We start from the raw sequence: 22,411 nt of genomic DNA, 5'->3' as shown, positions 1-22,411 counted from the left end.
AATTACTAAAAATTGTTTTATTCGTGGAATTATTTTCGGATAAACTAATTTTACATTTTTGCGCAACAAGTTTTCGATTTGCTTAAAAAGATATGATTCACGAGATATGGCGAAATACACAAAAAGAAAAATTAGTATTAAGGGGTCCAAACTTTCGACATGTCTCCTGATCAAACTATCGGGACCATATTTTCCAGATTGCGGCTACTAAAATATCGCCTACACTAATTAATTAGCATGTTTGAGGTCATCCCCGCGAACCATTAAGTTTGAGTCCCAATGCGTGGAAAATCCGATCATTAGATCATAAGTTACTCAAGGCGTTCCACATTATTAAGAAACTATTTTTTCTCAATAATATGTTCTGAATCCACTTTGTCAAAAAAATGGACAAAAGTTAAAAACTAAAGAATGAAATTTTTTCTTTATTAATTCTCAATCCAAACTCAATGCAAATTAATAAACAATTTATTTGTTGCGTAATAAATTTAAATTATTGATGAAAAATAACTATCAGTTTAAGAGTTTTTTTTTAAATTTATTACAAAATTTTTTAGAGTTCAATATTCATGATAACTAAGATTATCAATTTTAAACCTTTTATCCCCCTAGAATGATTTTCTGGGTGAGTTACTGTTATTTAGCTAGAACAATACTCATCGTCCCTAGTCTGTTATGAAATATAGAAAGAATTTAAGAAACAAATTAAAAACGCAAAAGAATTGTATTTAACAATCAAATATTGATTAGGTTTGTGGATTTTGAAAATAATATACATGGGACGAAAATGTTTAAAGAAAGTTTTTACGAAAACAATAATATATATAAATATGAGCCTTTGCTCTTGTTGTTGTTGTTAATTTACGTCGCACTAGAACTGCACAATGGGCTATTGGCGACGGTCAGGCAAACATCCCGGAGGATGATCCGAAGACATGCCATCACAATTTTGATCCTCTGCGGAGGGGATGGCACCCCCGCTTCGGTAGCCCGACGACCTGCGCGCGAAGTCGAGCACTTTACGGTAGCACAGTTTAACGAGGACCAATACCGCACACCCTCGGTCCCTACGCAGACTGATCCAAGTGGTCACCCACCCGCACACTGACCGCAGCCAGTGATGCTTGACTTCGGTGATCTGCTGGGAACCGTGTCTTAACGATCAGTCCACTATGAGCCTTTGCATATGGAGCTGAAATTCTATTACTAATGCTGAAATTCTATTATTAATACAGAAAACTCTATCACAAATTTGAGAATAATGCTTTGGATAATTGTTTGATTTATCACAATTTTATTGCAACAAAACGATGAGTTTAATGAACTAAATAATAAGCCTAAATTTTTTCGGTGCGAATCTGTCAAGTAAAACTAATTTAAACATGAACCAAAATTTGGATGAAATCTTAGTCTTGAAAACAAACACAGGCTTAAACTAATATCTGAATAAAACATTAAAGTTTATTCATGATATACGTTGCAATAAACAGCATCAACACGAGAACACATTCATCTGCACATTAAATTTCCAAAACCAATTATTTGATTTGAATTTAATACAAGAAAATTTTTTTTCGATGCCAAAAAGTTTTTATTACAAATTTACAATAAACTCTATTCAAAAATACAGTGAAATGATGACGATATCAACAGCAGTAAAATGAAGCTTGGAAACTAATAAAGGTAATGATATCCCACGAACAGGCCAAACCGCCTGGAAACCTGATGTACTTCGTGCCAGTTTGAATAAAGGAACGACTAATGCGGTGTAATCACATATCTTTATAATTATGCTCACTCATTATACCTTTCCATTTCAAAGATATTTTTTTATAAACTTTCATTATTTTTAATCTTAAAACTGATTTGCTGCTTTAAATATTAACAGAATTATATATCTACTTTTAAATTTATTTTATATGGAAATTGTGGAGATTGAGCTGAAATTAAATTATTGTTATAGTTGTAGTTCATTTATGTCACACTAGAGCGGCACAATGGGCTATTAGCGACGGTCTGGGAAACAGCCCTGAGGATGATCCGAAGATATGCATCGCAATTTTGATCCTCTGCTGAGGGGATGGCACCCCTGCTTCGGTAGACCGACGACTTGCTCGCAAACTTCAATTAAATTGAATAATGTTGAAATAAAACAAAAGATGTTCAAATCTCACTTTTGAAAATTTATATTTAGGGAAAAGTTATAATTTCACACAAAAAAAGTGATTCTTATTTTTGAAAAAATCAGTTGAGTTTTTATTTTCTGTTAAATTATTTTTTATAAGAGTTAATTATATTTTTTAAATATTAGTGGTTTAAAAAAAGATATTACTCAGAGATAAGCACCAGAAATATGGTGAGAATTCAGATATTTTTCCAAAATTGCGAATTGTACTTGCTGTGAACTTAAAGATTTCAAGTATTTTGTTTAATAAAATTTATAGTATAAAATTTATAGTTAGCAAATAAAATTTATAGTTTCACATGCACAGTTTAATGCTTTTCTTCTTTATTTACTTTGCTATTAATTGATTATAAATAATATGCATTTGCAGTTAAATCACAATCAAAACTAATATGTCTGATTTTACTTTGAATACATATCAGTTATGACTAATTAGAAGCCACAAAAGGCAGTTATGACAGTGGGTTAAGTGTAAATCCCAATCGATGTAATTAATATACATTAATAATTAACTCACTGTCATAGTTAATTAATAACAATGTTTGTAAAACTGCTAAGGTGATATATTTTATTAAAAAAACCAGCTTTCTTTTTAGTAGTCTCATAAAAAAATTTATAATTATTAGAATTAATGATTGGCTACTGAAACCGGTGACAAATAAAGATCTCTCTACTAATGGCAACATGGTTCTTGATTTTTAAATAGATAAGTTAAGAAACTTCGTGAAACTGAAAACTAAATTGAACATAGATCTAAAAGAAAACGTCGTAGAAATTTTAAAAAATATTTTTGAGGGGGGGGGGTGATTAAGACATGGAACCGGTCTTCTCCCCAGATGGCGTACTTGAGCGTTGAGATCGCGAATAGAAAAAAAAAATATACCTCTAGTAGTATATACACATATGTTTTTATCTCTAAAATATTTTTCTGATATCACACATTTTTTATCTTAAATCTGTTTGCTTTATTTATTTTGCTATGGATGGTGTTTTCAGTAGAAATGTAACCAATAACAATCTAGTGCCGTAGATATAAGGAACCCGTAAGAGGAAGTGAAGGTCCTATCTTCTCGATGGCAACGAAAAACCGGTTTTCAGGGTTACCTTATTTTTGTGGTTTATCTTATTATTGGCGTTTTAAAAAAATTTACTACCTTTTTTTTTTTCGTTGAGTGTTTAGTTGTACTAGCTCTGATTTCGAATATAACAATATAATAAAATATAAAAAATGGACAATAAATTGTATTTTTACTTTTAGAGTTAATAAAACTTTTAACTCGATTTAGAAATATGTATTAACTTAGTTAATTACTTATTAATAATTAATTTGATAATTTAATTTTTCAATGCTAAACTACTAACAGAGCCTTTAGTAGAGTGTACTTTAATGCAGAGCTGCCATCTAGTGATGGAATTAGTAAATCCCTACAGCAATGAAATGAAAATAGAAAGGAGTGTACAAAAGAAAAATTTAATTTTGGGAGGGATGAATTTTTTTTTTTATTTCCTTGAAAAATAAGTCGTTTAAGAATTTTTTACATTTTAAAAGAAGAATTTACTGACATTGTCAAAAAGTGTAGAAACAATTGCTATTATATTCGGACCAGCAAATCATTCCAAAATAGAAAAGAGTATTGAAGAAAATGAAACTTTTACAATTTAAATAATGTTTTTTCTTCCTTTCATAAAACTTGAAACAAAAATAATTTTTTTAAAATAGTTTAATTTGTATAAAAAAATTCCTTGATGTTATGTTGACATTTTGCTTCACACTTACCTTTAAAAGTATTTAATTACGAATTGAATTGTAGTTTATGTTGATTTAGTTGATTTTACTGTGCTTGAACACTATTTCGAGAGCACAAAACTTGACATCAAAGATTTTCTTTTTCGTCCACGCTGAAAATGCCCTAAACCTTCTTCGAAGAAGCATTATTTACATGCATTAACACATTGGTCACATATACATGAGTTGGTTTTCAGATATTTAAATTTAAACAAAAGGGGGAGGAAAAAACATTTTTCTAATTCTTATACTATTGAACTATTATTTTAAAAATTATCTTGTGTGTGTTAATGTTAGCCTTTTCTGAAAAAAAATGGTTCTTCGAAAATTCGTTGTTTTGACGCTTCAGCTTTTTAACTTCTTCTGAAGAAGGAAAATAAATTTTATTTAAAATTGTACTTAAAAGAAACTATAGACAAAGGCTGCAAATAAATTTCATGCATATTAAAATTTAAGCGAGAACGAAACATTATCTGTGAAAACCAGCGAATCCCAGTTGGGGTAAATAACGAAGCATACTTGATTTTCGGGTGAAACAGAAAAAAATTGAAAGGAGATTGGTAGAACTATATCTAAGAATCATTAGGTAATCAAATTGGTTTTGCCGTTTTTTCATCTTTTCTTCTTTAGGGACTCGATAGTTTCCAACTATCTTTTTGTTACTTCCTCGTTTCCCCACATATTAGCCTGCGACCAATAATCAAAGAATATTATAGACAGTGTCCCCCATCCCCCCCCCAAGTTCTTGGGCGCATTCATCCCCCCCCTAAAATAATTTGCTAACTTCCCCCTTCCATGTTAGCTTGTTCGAAATAGTGCTACCTTGCTTCTTTTATTTATGTACTTAAAAAGAAAAAAATTCTCTCGTCTAAATCCCCCCCCCCCCCAAACTATTCATTTTATTTAGTGTAAAAATTCCCCCCCCAAGCTTTAAGTGGGCGCATCGTGCGCCCACCTTCCCCCTTGATTATAGAACCCCTCTATATTCTTTGTTATAGTTATCGGTCTCCGATAATTATAGGTTATCCTATAATTATTCTTAATAAAATAACCTATAATTATAGATTAACTAATAATTATAGGTTATTTTATTGAGAATTTAATCTAAATAGTACGCAATTAATTGCGTACTATTTAGATTAAATTCTTAATAAATATTTAAACAATTAATATTCAGAACGAGGAAACGGAACACTCTGTTCATATATTTTAAAAATGCTTGTGGCACATGAAGTCGCAATCTGATTAAAAACTTCATGTTCTGGTGTCGCAAATAAATGTCTCAGTCAGAATTTTATCAAAATCTTAGGAATCACTGTTGAGGATAATCACAGCTTAAATGGATTCATAATTAATTAGAAAAATAGTAATAATCCAATTAGTCAAACAAATAAATCTAGTAACCCAAATAATATCCTTACTTCCCCATTTAGTCTATGGCATACTAACTGGTCTTTTATGATTTTGATGACATACATGCTATCCGTGACTGAAATTAAACTATCAGATTTTAATAATGCTCTTTTTTTTATTGTTTTCTTTTTCTTTTTTTTCGTATATATATATATCAGCATAATTGTTACCGTGGATGACTCAAGGATGACTGAAATCAAGGGAATGTCGATTTTCACCGGTGAATGCCAACAATCGCATAGTCGCTTTGGTGAATGTCCGAAATATTTGTTTTATCCGATTAGATATTACTTTATTCGTTGATATTATTTTATTTATTCGCTATTTTAATATCGTGGGATAGATTGGGTGAAACATCAGTGTTCGGAGAACCGATTCAATGCATATTGGGCAGTGGCACTTGACCTTAAAAAAACATCGATGTAGGACATACCGGGCAATGGCACTGAACCTTTAAAATACATTGATATGGGGCATACCGGGCAAATGTATATCGGGTAGTTGCACATAACTAGAGCTAGTATATAATTCGGACATTTACCAAAGCGATTATGTTATTGTCAACATTCACCGGTGGAAGTTAACAACCACCAATTTCTTTCATTCACGGTAATATAAATAAATTCTGTCTCATAGTATTCAAATTATCTACGAAACTGGCAGGATGTTTTGGAATTCGAAATTTATTTTCTGATTTCTTTGGATCATTAATTCCCAGGAAAGGGACCTAAGGAAGCACGTGCCATAACCCAAAAATTTTTCAAAATTTTCCGATTTTTTTTAAAATTCTTTCTTTAAATCCATAAAATGATATTTTTATGAATTAAAAATTTATATAATTCATATGTAATTTAGCAAAATAAAAGATTAAATTTAATAATACTACAAAATTTATGCATCATTCTCAATTGTTGTATTTATTTAGTTTATAATTGGAGTTAGTTGCTATTTACGAAAGATAAATTTTCTTTTAATTACCTTTATTTTCCACTGATACAGAGAAATAATTTTTAAAGACACCTTTGTTGAAATTAAAAGTTCAATACTGATTTTTTTTTTTTTTTTTACAATTTTAAATAACTTACAGCATTATCGAATTCAAAATTTACATTCTGATTTGTTTCAAGGATTAATTTCTTGATAAAACTTGATAGACTATGATGAATGTTCTTAGAATTTTTAACTAATAATTTCCACTTCAGACGATGTATCCTTCTTTCACTACTAATTAATGTAAAATATGGCGTACGATTTTTTTTTTTTTTAATTTCAGAAAATGCTGGTGTTGAAAACTATTTTATTTCATTATCAAATAGCTTTTAAAAATTTCGTTTCGACTTTATAAGGCCGGATTGCGTCAAATGCATAACAATAGTAAGTGGCAGATTATGCAATTTTATTCTTTTAGCTTTTAAGGTCATTCCATATCTAATAATTACACGGTTAAATAATAAATGTATGTGATGAAATGTCTTTATTTTCTTAAAACTGTTCAGAAATAATTTATGAATGAAAAAAACAAACAAACTGTATTTAGCTTTTTTACATTTTGATTGTTCTCGGCAAAGAGATTATTTATCTAAAATTAGCTAGTTTCTAAAAAAAAATGTCTCTTTGAAAAATTGTTCCCGCTGCATTTAATATTATATTTTTTAACCATTGTTGAAATAAAGTTAATATGAAACAAAATATCTTTTTTATATTTACTTACTGGTTAATTTTATACGTCGCGTGAAATTTTTTGACATATTTGCATCGAATGTATTCCAAAATACTTTATTAGACCATAAAATAATTTGGAGAAGCAGCGGATTTCGAGAGGATCAAATTGCAAAATGCTTCAAAATACAAAGGATGATAGAAAAATGCGATCCATAATTATTTTCTTAGTTTTTATTGATATCTTAAATCTAATAATTACAAATATATATTATGATGCGAATCTTCTACACGCATCAGGTGAGAACGGAATAGTAACATTTTTAGAAAATTTTTTTGTTTCACAAATTTGGGGAAGAATATTTAACAAAATTTTCAAACTCTTTGTATTCGTACTTTTCAAACTCTTTGTATTCGTTTTTATATATATGCTATCATATATTTTGATAAGCTCAAATATAAGAAGCTCCGTTACCACAGTTTTTAATATACTTTTTGAGGATGCGCAAAATTAAATGAAAACACATACATGTGTTGCTAAGTAAAGTTCAACGAAACTAACGCAGAAAGGTTATGAAAATCTGAAAAAATCATTCATTCGTAATTTTAAAACAATAAAACTTGGTAGGTTGCTAAAGAAAACCGGGAGGATGTAAAAGGCAAATGTTTGAAATATATCAGGTTTAAATTTAATCCTGCTTTCCTCAATGATGATTCATCATTCAAGAAGCTTATTTCCTTCCTTGTTTGAAAATTAATCTGCGACCGCTAATGTTAATTCCGTCTTTATTTTTGAAAACAATTCTAAAATTATAAATTAAAAACAAGATTTAAAGACCCCCTTTTACACTCAAATGGTTATAAAAATCAGCTGTATATATATATGGTCTGAACTTGTAAAGGTTTCCTAAATTTATTTTAGAACGTCATAATTAATTAATTTTAATAAATTAAAGAAAAAATGCATACAAAGTACTTAAAATATTTCATTTATTTCTAGGCTATTTTAAAAAATTCCACATCCATTATCTCACAAGAGAAAAAATAATTTTATTGAAATGTACCTTAAAAAAAAGTAAAACCTTTATTTTCTGAGTATATTATGCTTATTTTTAATATGTATTTTGTATTCTTCTGAAAAGTGTTCAAGATGCTAATTTCTCAGAAGCAGAGAAATTGTTCCAAGTAGAGTTATTGCTGAGCAATTGTTCCATTTTAATGGATCTGATTGCATTTTGTATAGAATTTCCCAAACTATTTCATTACCTGAAGATCAAACGTTTAAAAAATGCACTAATATTAAGGAAGATAGGACAGAAAGTTTATCTGAAAAATTGCAATAAAATTTAAAAGTGTAGAATTTTAAGTTGGTACATATAGCAAATTGATATTTACACACTGTTTTCAAATTTCAAAAGTGATAACTCAAAACATATCTCAACAGATTTTTTTAATTAAATATTTTAAGCATTATTTACAACAAAAAAAACAACAACAAATATCTTTACTAATTTTATTTATTTGTTGTACAAAGATACTGTAATCAACATCTTGTAGGTGCATTGGGTATGAATTTTTACTTCAAGAAATTTTTTTTAAGTACGAAGCTATAATAAATGAAAGAAGTCAAAATTACTACTGGTTATGTGAACAATTTAAAACTTTACTTAATAAAATAGTTGCACAGCTTCTCATTTTTCTGAAATTTCAGCAGACAGACATCACAACTTAAATACACTTCACCTAAATGCATATTCTTAAATAAATGTATTAATAACCATACAAACAATAGTTTTAGATACAAATAACAAATATAAATAAGAATTTTGCACATAAGGATTCTTTCCTTGATAGAACGGTTTTAAAAATTATTACTTAGTGGTAGCTTCTTCAAACATTACATTCAAATAGTACCAGGATTGGTAAGCTCTTGTCAGGCTAGAAAAAACTGATTATGTAAATCTACCCAATCCAAGAAACTGTCATTTACAATAAACATCTAGTAATTTAAAAATGGAAGTTTAACATAATTCACCCAATAATTCTATACGAAAATCTATTTTATTAATTTTTAACGTTATATTAAACATGCTTAAAGAATATAATGTGCAATTGAAAATAAAACAAAAATTCAGAATAATATTTGCCATTCATTTAAAGCCTACAAATAATTTTAATTAGGTGTTCACAACTCCAAAATATTATTTATAGGATTAATAGTAACTTTTTCAAAGTTTATTAAAACAATATCTTAAAAACACATTTAAAACATGTGTCTTTGCATTTTATAGAATTTTGCGTCATACAGAACATTGGACACATGTTTAAACTTACCAACTAAGCATGACAGTAATATTAATCTGAGAAAGACAAGCCATAAAATGCATAATATAATTTTAAGATTCAAATAGTTAGACACATAAATATGTGCTTAAGCATTGCAGAAAAAAACTTTTTTTTAAACTTTCAAGAACATATAACAACTAATATAACACAATAAATTTATCAACTTTAGTTTGCTTAACCAAGTAGAGTAGACTTAAAAATAGAAAGATATTAAAAGTTAAAGTGGTTTATAGAATTTCATCGCATAGATTTTCTTCTTTAAATAAATTTCCAGCATACAAAAAAAAAAGTTTCGTATGCATAAGTATAAACCTTAATAACTATATTTCAAATTGTCGAAACTCTCCTCTGAAAAATTGCGTTGTAACGACAGGGATAGGAAAAAAATCCAGTAGATTTTACGAAACAATATACATTTTATGATAATTGTCACAGAATGTACTACATATTTTACACAAAAGGAATTTTAGAGATTTTTCTAGTTATCAAAATAGAAAAAGTGCAATATTTTCCAGTTAAAATTGACAATATACTTGAAATTCTATGTGATATGTTTACTCATTTTACAACAATACATGGAATGTGCATTAAAAGAGTTAAAGAACTTAAATTATCATCAATAACTTGATCATTTAATCATGTACAATTTTAAAAACAATACTTAAATTTTTATAAATTAGAAACAGTAACCTTAACATTACTCCCAAACAGCAGATTAAATTTTGTATAAATACGAGAATCAGAACTTTGGATTACATTTCATGATATGATTATATGCACACAACTAAATAGAGAATAATGAAAACTCCAAATGTTTATTTACATATCCATATAAAGGCCAAATTATAAATAATCGGCAATATAAATATTATAATATATATGATTATAATATATGAATTACAGAAAACTTTCATATCTTTAAAGATCAAAATTAAACTAAAAATATTTTGATAAAACTGCAATGTTTTACCCAAAAATGGGAGCTTACCAGTTTCGGGTGTCTGTAAAAATGTCATTTAACTTTTATTGATGTCATATCAATGCAATACTAATTGCAGTAAGAGGTACATAATATAGCTAATGTAGTAATAAGTTTTTTAGAACATTCTTAAACTTATAAGTACTTGAAAATGTTAATGAATGACTTACCCTAGAAAGTAATTAATATCTAGCCAAGTTTGCAGGTGAGCTTTAGCTGTTATACTGAACTTGGAAAAAACAATAAAAAGAAAACCATTTTAAAAACATCTATATAGAAAGGTTAATAAACTTTCTAAATAGGCAGTTCTCTAGCTATTGTTTCACCAAGTTTATCTTCTCCACAATCAGCCAACTGTATGTGGTACACAGACATGCTTCCAGTCATTCCTATATATGAATCATGAACCACTAGAGAAAAAAAAGTAACATCAACAATACTTGTATTAAAAAATTACAACGTCAAAAGAGATAAATTTCTCACAGTGACAAAAAATCACAATATGTTGTTACTCTTTCTTAGAGTTAACTTATTTATTTTAAATACATTAATCTCAGCTATCAATTTTGAATGCAAGGCATACAATTCCTATGATAGTTACTAGGAAATTTAGAAATATATAAAGATGAATTGTAGATCTAAAATACTCTTAACTTTAATCACCACTTTTTCTTAATATAGCTAAATACAACCTTCATATATTAATACTCCATATTATAAACTATTCGTAACGTAAAATTTAGTATCGTTCCTAAATTCTAATGACAAACAGCACAAAACACAAGCATTTATCTCTAAATAAGTTCATTTACTATTGTGCATAAATAACAGACTATATAATTTCCTAAAATTTATGCAAGCTCATTTTCGCTATATTATCTCAGATTTTACTAAAACATTTTTAATGATCAAAACATTCGGTAGAATAAATATTTCAACATGAAAACATTTTTAGGTTATCAGAAATTTCCCTCTGTAAAAATTATTTTACAAATTTTTTAAACAATAACCACTCAATCAATTAATGCTAAGCACATAAAAATAATTTTCTAAAAGAGTGGAGTTATAAATGCATTATAAAATTCATTCTCATTGGAAAATAACACGAGAATGGTGTTTACGCTTTATAGAACGTAATATATAAACATTTATGCAATGTTTTCACATTTAATTAGCTAAAAATAAATACAAAAAATTAATACATTAATAATTTTTACTTACAACAGATTAGATATCGATCACATGCAGTAAAATTTCAACACGTGAAATTAACAAGCCATCACAACAAAGCACACGAACACTGGCGATGTGGCGATTTAACAGATAGAAAAAGTCGCCACGATGATTGAAAAAAGTAACCCATTTTTCGTTGCCACCGGGAAGATAGGACCTTCACTTCCTCTTACGGGTTCCTTATATCTATGAAACTCATAACAATCTCGAGCTGTATGCCTGCTCTAGTTCCGGTTAGAAAGTTTGCAGCTGCTTACTACATGTTATTCTGCGAGGCAATATTTTCAAACGGATAATTTTGTTTTCAATAAAGGAAATAAATTAGATAATTTCTGAGCTCAAATCTGCCGTATTTCATAGGATATTAATGTTATTATGTAATTCTGGTGAGTTAGAAGTGAAAATTCGTTTTAGTTATTTTGAGATATATTGTTGAAAAAGGTGACACGGTTGCTAGATTTTGAATAACTAGCTTTTTTGGCAACCTGTTAGTTCTTGTTGCAAGCTGTGCACCATCTTACGTTAGTGTTAACACTTTTAGCATTGTAAACACAAGTAATGAGCAATTAAATACATTGTTTGCAAGAAACACAATGATGCCAAATGGCTTTAAAATACAACGGAAACAGTAACCCGGAAATTTAGGCGGTACCGAGCTTGCAGCGTTCCCTAGTGTAGAAAACACCATCCATAACCATGCTTCAGTGTTTTAAATTGCACGCATGCTTGAAAACATGCCTCATAGAGGAATCTTGTTTTCTAAGAGAACGCACACATCCTGTTCCTATACACTACTATTATCTAGGCTCTCATTAACTCGTTTGTCAAATATTATGATTAAGATTTGTATTGCTCCTAAAAATGAAATTTGAACGAATCAGAGTTTATCCATTTGAATTTATTTGTGTATGACATTTTTGTTTAAAAATTTTGCAGTTGACAGCAAAATAAAGACTTTAAAATAATAATTGAAATATGTCTGTAGTATTTACTTAAGACTGTTTTTCTTTATTTTTTATCAACTTTTATGATGGAAGCATTTTCGGATATATATAGCTTTATCGCTATCCTGGTCGTTGTTTATTGTATAATTCAGTTTTTTGATACAATATTTAAGGTAAGATTTTTTTTCTTCTTAATTTTGAGTTCATCACGAGGCTTGATTCATAAAAAGTGAAAGAAAAAAATTATTTCCAACAATAAAACTTCCATAGCAAAATGTTTGGTTATGTTATGTAACCAGCCTATAAAAAAAGTGAAAATGTTCTCCGGACGATAGGTAATTTTATCTTCAAGCATGCTTAACTGTGCTAAAAATGAGATGTGAATGAGTGTATGTCAATGACACTGTATGCAAGTAATTGACTGTTTCTATACCTTAGTATAGGGTTTTAAGAAGTAAACACTTTTATATATAACAAGCAAGATTTATTAATAACTTACTACGTTTAATTTAACTTAAAATACAGAAATTACGCCTGAACGAAACACTAGCCGGTAAGGAAACAAACTTCGTTCCGAGCGGGAAGAGAGAAGGTCCCAACTTGATTGCGCATGCGTGATACGATATTTTGTACACAGCCTCCAATGGCAAAGCACAGCGCGCAAAAAAAAAAAAAAAAAAAAAGATATCACCCTGTATAATTTTCGTTCTAATGATCGAATTTTCAATTACTAAATTTCAATATGTTAATTATTTAGTACTAACTATTAATTAAGTTACAAAAAGCAGACACAAAACGTTCTTTCACAGAATAAACTTGTATTTTTTTTTTACATATTTGGATTCTTAATCTTCAAAATATATGGGGTAGCCGCAATCTGGGAAATATGACCCCCCGTAGTTTGATTAGGAGAGCGAACCAAAGTTTGGACCCCTTAATGTTAGTCATTATTTTAAAACTAATTAAGCAATTCAAAAATAAAAAAAAATTGCACCCACTCAAAGTTTGCCCAAAGATAATTTCATGTAAAAAATAATTTTTAATAGTTATTTTTTATTATTTAATTCATTTCTAGATGAAAGAATTCTGAATTGGGAGGTATAAATTTTTTTATACCATATTAATCTACGTATTTTTCTATGGAAAAATCTGAAGTTTCAATTGTTTTTATTTTGTAGAAGTCGAAAAAAATGGAAATGAATTATTTTTAAAAAATAATTTAGCGACAATGAAGAAATATGGGGTGATTTATATTTTTATAGAAGGAACTTACTTACGCACCCATAGAGTAAAATTTCATTCATATTTTTTTTGTTGCTAATAACCGATTGCTAATCCTTTTTTTAATTATAAAATATGATAATTCTTTCTTAGTCGTCTAAAAATTTATACATAATTCAGTATAATGAATAAAACACTTTATTCAACAAATGTATAGCTTTATGAAAGCATGTTTCTGATAGAATGTGATTATAAATAAACTTTTTTTGGCTTTTATTTAGTTTGTTCTTTCAATAATTGATACAATTCCAATAACATACATACATCTACATAAATTTGGAATAATATATTTATCAATTTCTTCAATATATACTGTTTAAATATTAATACAAATATGCATCTTAAGATTTCAGCATCTTAAAATTTCTCTAGTGATGTAACGAATAGTGATGGGGCCGAATACCGAATATTCGGTGGCCGAATATTTACTTTTTAAAAATTTCTCTTTTGAGTGTAATTTTGTAATTAAAGTAATTTTCAAATTTTAAATTAAAAATGAAATAAGTATTAACAAAATTGCTTTTTTAATCTTTGTATATTTAAAAAAATTTTAACAACTTGATTTATTTTTTGTAATAATTTAAATATCTTGATGGCAATAACAAGGCAATATGGCTTTTAAAAATCTAAATAATTAATAATAGCATATTTTAGTTATAGTTATACTTGTAATTTATATGCTATTTTATTTAAAATAAGAACTCATTACTACTGTTAAATGTATTCTTAACTTTCTTTTTTGTCAGAAAAATTATTAAAACCCAGAAAATTAATAACTTTTTAAAAAGTTTCGCTTTTGAAATTTTAATTTTGTTAAATTTAATAAATAATTTTCAAATTTTAAATTAAAAATGAAATAAATATTAACAAATTTTCTTTTTTAAACTTTCTATATTTTAAAAGAAATTTAACAACTTGATAACAAATTTGCTACAAGAAAACGTTTTTATTTATGTAACATTATTAAATACACTTATGTATTATACAACTTAAATTGAGTAAATGTTAGATTTTCTAATAATTAATGCAGTGAAATGTAACTCTGCAATATTCATGATTAAATATATTTAAAAGCGCATTTAAAAAAATATCTTTCTTTATTATTATGAATTTATTCAGCCAAATATCTAATAGTATTCATATTCAGCCGAATAACTTCATTATTCGGCCGAATAACTTCAGTATTCAGCTAGGCAGAATACCGAATAGTGGCCGAATATTCGTTACATCCCTAATTTCTCACCATCTAATATATCGTCTTAATCATAAAATTAATTTTTTAAATACCTGTCCACGTTTGTTTCGAAGAACTATTTTACCAACTATTTAATTAAATTTTAACAGTACTCAAAATCTTATTCTTTACGCTACCACATACATTATTAATTCACTAATCAATTTTTTTAGTACTTTCTTTTAGGTTTTCCTTTAAAGTGAAACTCCTTTTCGAATTACTGTCACAATTTTATTGAAAGAAAACTTAGAAATATTGACAGCTAACTGAGAATTAAATTTTGTTACGAAATTAAGAACTACTGTTTAGAATTATTAGATACAAAACAACTGACTATTTACTAAGCGTACGTAGTGTGTTTACCGCTACAAAATTATGATTCCTATTCGCTAGTATATAAGACGTGTTAACTCGATTCTATGATGCAGTACCTTTTCATAGATGAAGGTTGACATTGCCAATATCTACTCTCCCCACATGTACTATTTTTTTCAAAAAATGATTGATAAATTATTGATTGTCTTTTTTTATTGTTTCTTATTTATTTGAGTAATAAAAAATAAATGTATAGATGTGCACAGCAGAAAAATGCAAAAATTTGCTTTGTTTTTTAAACGAACAAAAGATTACGACCATGTAATTTTATTTTGTTTTTCAAACTTATTCTCGCCCGTTGACTTTAGGAAAATTGACCTATTAAAAAGAATGTGAAAACGTTTGCTTAAAAAAGTTTATATTATTTCTCAACTTAACCTCAATTCAAAAAATTATTGTTATATCAGGAAAATGCTCGATATGGCTTATTTTTTCAGCAGCAAATGCTTAAAATACAAAATTGTAAAAAGATTCCAAAACCATGCTATTTTTAGAATCATAATCTCAAAAAATTTATCTTTTTCTAACTTTAGAATTTCCTTAATTCTAAAATAAGATATATTTCGAGATTTTTGGATAATAAATGATTTTAAAGTTGTAATTAATATGTTTAGCAACTAGTTTTAATATGCTTTTTTAAAAAATTCTAAATCGAAATTGTTTTTTTATTTCACTGTAAAAAGGCAAAAAATTTTAATGTTTCATTTATGCTCAATTGAAACAGCAAGGAGTTTTACTTACTTAGGATCAATTATTACTACTGATAACAGATTGTCTCCTGAAATAAAAAACCGACTATCTGGCAAATAGGGCTGTCTATGGGCTGAGAAGATTTATTAAATCTAGGTTTCTTTCTAGAAAAACGAAGTTCTTAATTTACAAAACTCTTGTCAGGCCAGTCTTGACATACGCTTCTGTAGCTTGGACAATGATAAAACTGGAAGAAAATTGTATCACAATATGCGAGAAAAAGATTTTGCGGAGTATACTTGGTGGTGTAAATGAAAATAATAACTGGAGAAGGAGAATTAAATTTGAACTGTACAAGATTTATAAACAACCTGATAATATTAAATGCATAAAAATAAATAGAATGAATTGGATGGCCCACGTGATTCGAATGAGTGATGACAATACAATAAAAAATATATTGCTTTTAGACCCACTGGAACAAGAAAGCGGGAAAGGCCGCAGTTGAGATGGGCTGACTCGGTGGAGTCTGATTTCTTTGCAGTTAATGTAAAGAATTGGAGATAAAAGATAAATCAGAAGTCGTTATGGAGAAATCTTCAGAAGAAGGCATTGGCCCACATTGGGCAGTCTGGCTAACTATGATGATGATGATGAAACGTGATGTGGCGCCAGGCATGGTGCATAGTCGCCAAAGGATTCAGATAGATGACATACACAGGATCAACAACCTTGTACCTTTCTTCAGTATTTAAGAAGCTTCGAACATTGCTCTGTGCACGCTCACACTAAACTTCTACTTTTCTGTTTCTATCTTGTTGTTATGTTTTAGTTGGTAATAAATGTTGCTTGATTTTGTAATAGTTGTCCTCAGCTTAATATGAGAGGGTTCTTCCCCCACATTGGTGACCTGGTGGTGATGTGAACACGCCTACGTTGGCAGTAACGCCCACCTCGATATGAACATGCCTATCTTGACAGTAACGTTCACTTCGATCTGAACATGCTTCGATGGATGGTTCACATTGAAAAAATTTACTTGCTACTTGTAACGGAGACTTTATCCACCTCCTTGTGCTTCTCAGTTTCGATTACATACAACACATACACTCGACTGCTAAAAGGCAACACAGCTCTCACGATCAGCACTCAAAAAGTACGGTGATCTTAATACAGCTCTCCCATTTTCTCACAAAAACGGCAATGAATAAACTAGTGGTATCCGTTCATCGAATTCCATCACAGATATAATTCTGGTATATTGATATTTGTTTATTTCTAGAATAAATTTCTATCCTATGTTTTATTTGTATATGTTTTGCATTTGCGTAAGTTATTATATATCCATGTTTTATTTGTATAAAATTTTACTATCAATATATTTGATAAATTTAAATATATTTCTTTATTTTCTAGACCTGCATGTTTTATCCTTACTTGATCATGATGAATAATTTTGGAATAGTCATTAAGCCATATATGATGGTTTGGCGTATTACTAGATTGAATAAAGCTTTTAAAAGTATGGGACAGTGTATGCCTTCTCTATTAAAAAAATGGTTTAACATAGGTTTCTATTTATCCTTTATTTCTATGTTTGTGGCTTTTGGACTTCTTGTAATGCCTGTCATTCGACATATTTCGGGACAATTTGTTTCTAATGATGGCAAGGAGGCTGTTATCTCTGTTGTAAGTATATGTATAAAGATTATGGATGCAAAACTCACTCTTTTGAAGTTTTAACTAATTATTTATGTTTGCTTTTAAAGTAACAAAGAATTTAATTTTGCATGTAATATACTTTCTATATTAATGATCAAGGTGGGCATAACTTTCTATCATGCCCCTAGATGAAATTTTTTTTTCTTCTTCTATATTTATGCAATTTATTTGTTTTTATTTAGTTTCGTATTGTATATTTGTTTGTTTTGTGTTAATTCAGTTTACCTGGAGAAAAAAAACATTTTTAAACGAAAACATTAATTAATAAATCTCGCAAAATGAATGAATTGCATTAAATTTTAAGATTTTAAGTGAGCAATTTTTATTTGCTGTTAATATCATATTGATACTAAGAGGTAATTATTGTATTTTCCATTTGTATGCAAATTTTATTTTTCACTGAAAAAAGTACAAATTTAAAATAAAATATTTAATGAAATGTAGAGCTGGTTGAAGAATAAAAAAATTATTTTATAAGTTTTAAAAAAATCAAAGTTAAATTTCAGCCCTTTTTCTCTGACACCCCTAAGCAATTGCGTAGGTTCACATAATGGTAGGTCTAGTTCAAATAATATTTTATGCTAAAAATAGGATAACACACATACCTTAATTTCTAACAGGTGAAGATTTATACCCGCCTGAAGCATTAAAAAGAAAGACCCTGATCTATCTCTCTTTTTTTTTTTTTTTAAAGTGCCATTTTTGTATATAGAAAGTGGCTAGTAACAAGAAAGAATAGAAGTACTTGGTGAAAGTTTTATTTTTTTAAAGCAATTTTTAAATTATTAAATCCTTAATACTTATAAGCATTTTTTTCTAATCTGGGACTAGGACTGCTTTAAATAATGATTTTTTTTTTTTTATAGAATAAGATACTTTTTATTTTCTTTTTTAATAATTTACCAATTGGAGATTTGATATAATATATGTATTAATAAATTTTAGTAGAAAATTACAAAAACCAATGTAAAAAATCACAAATGTATTAAAATACTTTAAATTACATAATACAAAAAAAAATTTTGTCCTTAAATCCCTTTGACATAGAATATTTTTGAAACATACTTTCCTGCCTTTTTTCATTACATTGTATTAATTTATAGGTCAACTTAAAGGAAAAATATCATATTTAGTATTTTAATAATTTATGCTTATGACATACAACATGAAACACCAGTGTATTTCATGACCATAAATTATTAAAAATTATGGTTATTGAAGAAATTGTAAAATCTTTCAAACTTGTCTCACTTCTGAACAATAATTTTTCAAATTTGCTCTTATTTGCAGTTATTTTGTTCTAAGAGAAACAGTTATTCATAGCAGTTATTCTTTAATTTACAAAATCAATAATTGATAAATTTTTGAATATGACTGAAAAATTTATTTTTCAAACTACTCTTTTTGAATTTTATATTTCAAAAAGATGTAATGTAATTCTGATTATCTAACATATTTTTTATAGCAGCTATTAAACTGTTTTTAATAGTTAAAAAATGCCAAAATTTAGTTTTGCTTGTAATTAGAGCATTAGAAAAATATATACATATGGGACACTGGTGGCCCATCTGCATCAAAGGGTTAAAATATCAATGCTTAATATTTAATTATTACAATACTATAACTTAAAATACTTCTAAAATGGTGCACATTATTCAGTTATTTCAGACCAGTTACTGATCCCACAATTTAGTGAATTATTTATTATAAATTTATTTTTAATCACTAGAGCAATAACTTTTAGAGTTTTATGTCAATTCGACAGATATCAAAAGAGGAGTAAATTAATTTGAATTATAAACATTAAAAAAAGTAATTCTAAATCATTTTTGGCAACAGAAAAAAAAATCTTTCTTCATTATCTAGTTTTACTCACTACTCACTTATTTGATAAAGTTTTAAAAGCACTTGTATATTAATAAACATAAAACTAAATGGGTATAGGTATACTATAGATTAAATGTAGTAAAACAACGAATATATTTATTGTAGTAAAGTAACAAAATTATTTTACATGTAAATAATGAAAAAATTATAAATTAAAAGTTATAAATCGGGAATACAGTAATCATTTCTTAGAATTTTTAAATGATGAATTGAGGGATGGTTCACTAAAATTACTTGTAAGAAAATGTTAGTGGCACATCGCTGTGTTTTCATTTTCAAGATTATTGAAACTTAAGAAATCATGACTAAACAAATCTTGATTTGGATAACAAATTTTAATTAAACATTGGTATGAGAAAATATTAAATAATAGATATAATTTTTTTTTTAAATTTTTTTTTCTTCCATGCATTGATTTTAATCTATTATGCATTATTCGGTGTTGATAAAATTTTACAGGAAACTGTTAGCTTTCTATTCTAAACAAAGTAATTTTCAAACTAAAAATAGTATTTTTTATTATTCTTCTGTGAGGAAATATACTTTTTTTTAGTTTACTGTCCATGTTCTTTTACAAGTATTCTAGTGTTTGTGTACTGTTCCAAAAATCCTGATTTTTTTGAAAAATGTCTTGATTATTTTCATCTACCCATTATGAAGCCCACTTTCTGTGAAATAATTATTTTAATTTATGAAATCATTCAAAAGATATGATGAGAAGTGTGACAGACAGATAAAAATAATATTACAGTAATTAAACAAAATAGTAGTAAAAATTATAAAAGCCAGCTTTTCATAACTTGTCTTTACTTTTATTTTGTAGGTGATGAATCTGAATTTGTTGAAAAAAGGTTTTTTTTTCTTCAAAAAAGTGCATATTTGCATTCAAATAAGCTTATTCTACCATCATTACAATACAGTAGGCTGTTATACAGATTTTAAGGCATTTATCTGAGATATTACCACAGTACTTAACAGAATGAAAAATCTTTCCAACCATTCAAAACTTACAAGGATAATCCTTTCCCCCCTTTTTTGCTGACTGTACATTACATACATTATCAGGGGTCTGTTCAGACATTTTGTGAAAGGTTCTGTTTTTGTAACATTGTGAAAAAACTATTCATAGTTTGTGAATATGAAATAAGTGATAAGTCACATTTTTTCAACCAGGTCCTGCTTTACTGAATTTGTGCAAATGGGGTCCTGTTATTGCAACAATTGCTAAAAACCTTTTCAAGAAGTTTATAAATTGTAAATAGATACAAGATTCTGCTCAACAATTGCTGCTACTAAATTAGAGATGCAACATAGAAATATTTGGCATTTAGCCGATGCTGTTAAGCACAGAATATTCATTTTGGACGAATAATGGAAACAAAATCACTCACATTTTTAATAATTTCAATTGAAATATTTTAAATAACACAACTTAGTAATGTATGTGTTAATGTGTTGTGCATTAAGTAAATTTTAACAATTTTTAAATTTATAATATTTTATTTAAAAAATTGCAAGAAATTAATTTTTATTTACATAATATTCTATTAATTAATTTTATGAATAAATATAAATTGATCAATTATTTATTTACAAAAAAAATTAGGATTTAATATTAATAAGAATGCACACACGATGTTTGTAAAAGTAGAAATATTTTCTTGGAATTCTACATTTGGAATTTAAACTTAGGAAACTTAGTTTGTCTCTAACCGTCTCCCCCCCCAGGAAGAGTTTATTTGATTAACAAAACAATAATGAAGATAAACAAATTTGTGAAGAGTCCGATTAAAAGATAAATTATTTTGTGAAGGGTCCGTTTTCATGAAAATATATTTTGTGAAGGGTCCGTTAGCGAACCCAAATTTCTTCTAAACAGACCCCTGATTATGAACTTCATTTACTAATTAATCAAAATAATTTTACTGAAAATTATATTTAAGCAGTAGTGTTGTTTTTAAATGAATAAATAAATAAGAACATCTTTTTTCATTACTGTTATTGGAAACTAAGCAAACTTTTTACTTTAATATTTATTATGCATGTTGAATTAATTCAACTATCTTCATTGTTGAAAGATTCCTTTTTTTTCCAGTGTAATAACAATTTTTACATATTCCTAAATTTATTCTAAAAGAAATAATGTTCCTATACATTTGAGACTATTTATTTACCTCAACTTTTTTAAAGGCAGTATTTTTTTTTCCCTTGCTACCTATTAGCTAAGCCTATCCATTGCCTATTTATTTTTTATTGTATAATTTTTTTTAATCAAAACTGAAAAAAAATCCTTCTTATCAGCATATGTTTTTATGTTACTTCATGTATAATGATGCTTAATTTATGAGCCTAAACCTCAATGAAAATAAAACAAAATTTATGGTTGTGACCAACTAACAACCCAATAGTGCACCATTAGTGTTGAATGATCACATGTTTGAGAAAGCCACTGACTTTAAATACCTAGAAACAACTGTCACTTACAAAAATGAAATTAACGTAGAAATTGATCACCGATTGATGTTGGCAAACAGAGGCTACTCCGGTTTAAGGAACTAATCAAGATCAAGACTCATTAGCGATAGAACAAAAATCAGTATGTGTAAAATACTAATCTGACCAGTTGTTCTCCATTGCAGCATAAGTTGAGAGAAAAAAGTATTACGCAAAAGTTTAG

General features: G+C 27.7%; 1 protein-coding gene across 4 annotated transcripts in view; it reads left to right on the top strand.

Moving 5' to 3' along the window:
- S2P (membrane-bound transcription factor site-2 protease) overlaps positions 1–22,411 on the top strand; it is a 67,231-nt gene that overhangs the window by 7,145 nt on the left and 37,675 nt on the right. The window contains exons 1-2 of one of the 4 annotated variants that reach the window (XM_016054679.4): positions 12,071–12,718; positions 17,542–17,814. In XM_016054679.4, coding sequence (XP_015910165.1) covers positions 12,629–12,718; positions 17,542–17,814 — 363 coding nt within the window. In that variant the 5' untranslated portion in view covers positions 12,071–12,628. Of the gene's footprint in view, positions 1–12,070; positions 12,719–17,541; positions 17,815–22,411 lie in introns of those variants that run through there. The other 3 variants (XM_087156196.1, XR_015430985.1, XM_087156195.1) reach the window with 3 other exon arrangements.

Source organism: Parasteatoda tepidariorum, chromosome 12 (genome assembly GCF_982258835.1).
Source record: "Parasteatoda tepidariorum strain Cologne lab strain chromosome 12, Ptep-v5.0, whole genome shotgun sequence".
NCBI lineage: Eukaryota > Metazoa > Arthropoda > Arachnida > Araneae > Theridiidae > Parasteatoda > Parasteatoda tepidariorum.
This window is presented reverse-complemented; position numbering and strand designations above follow the sequence as displayed.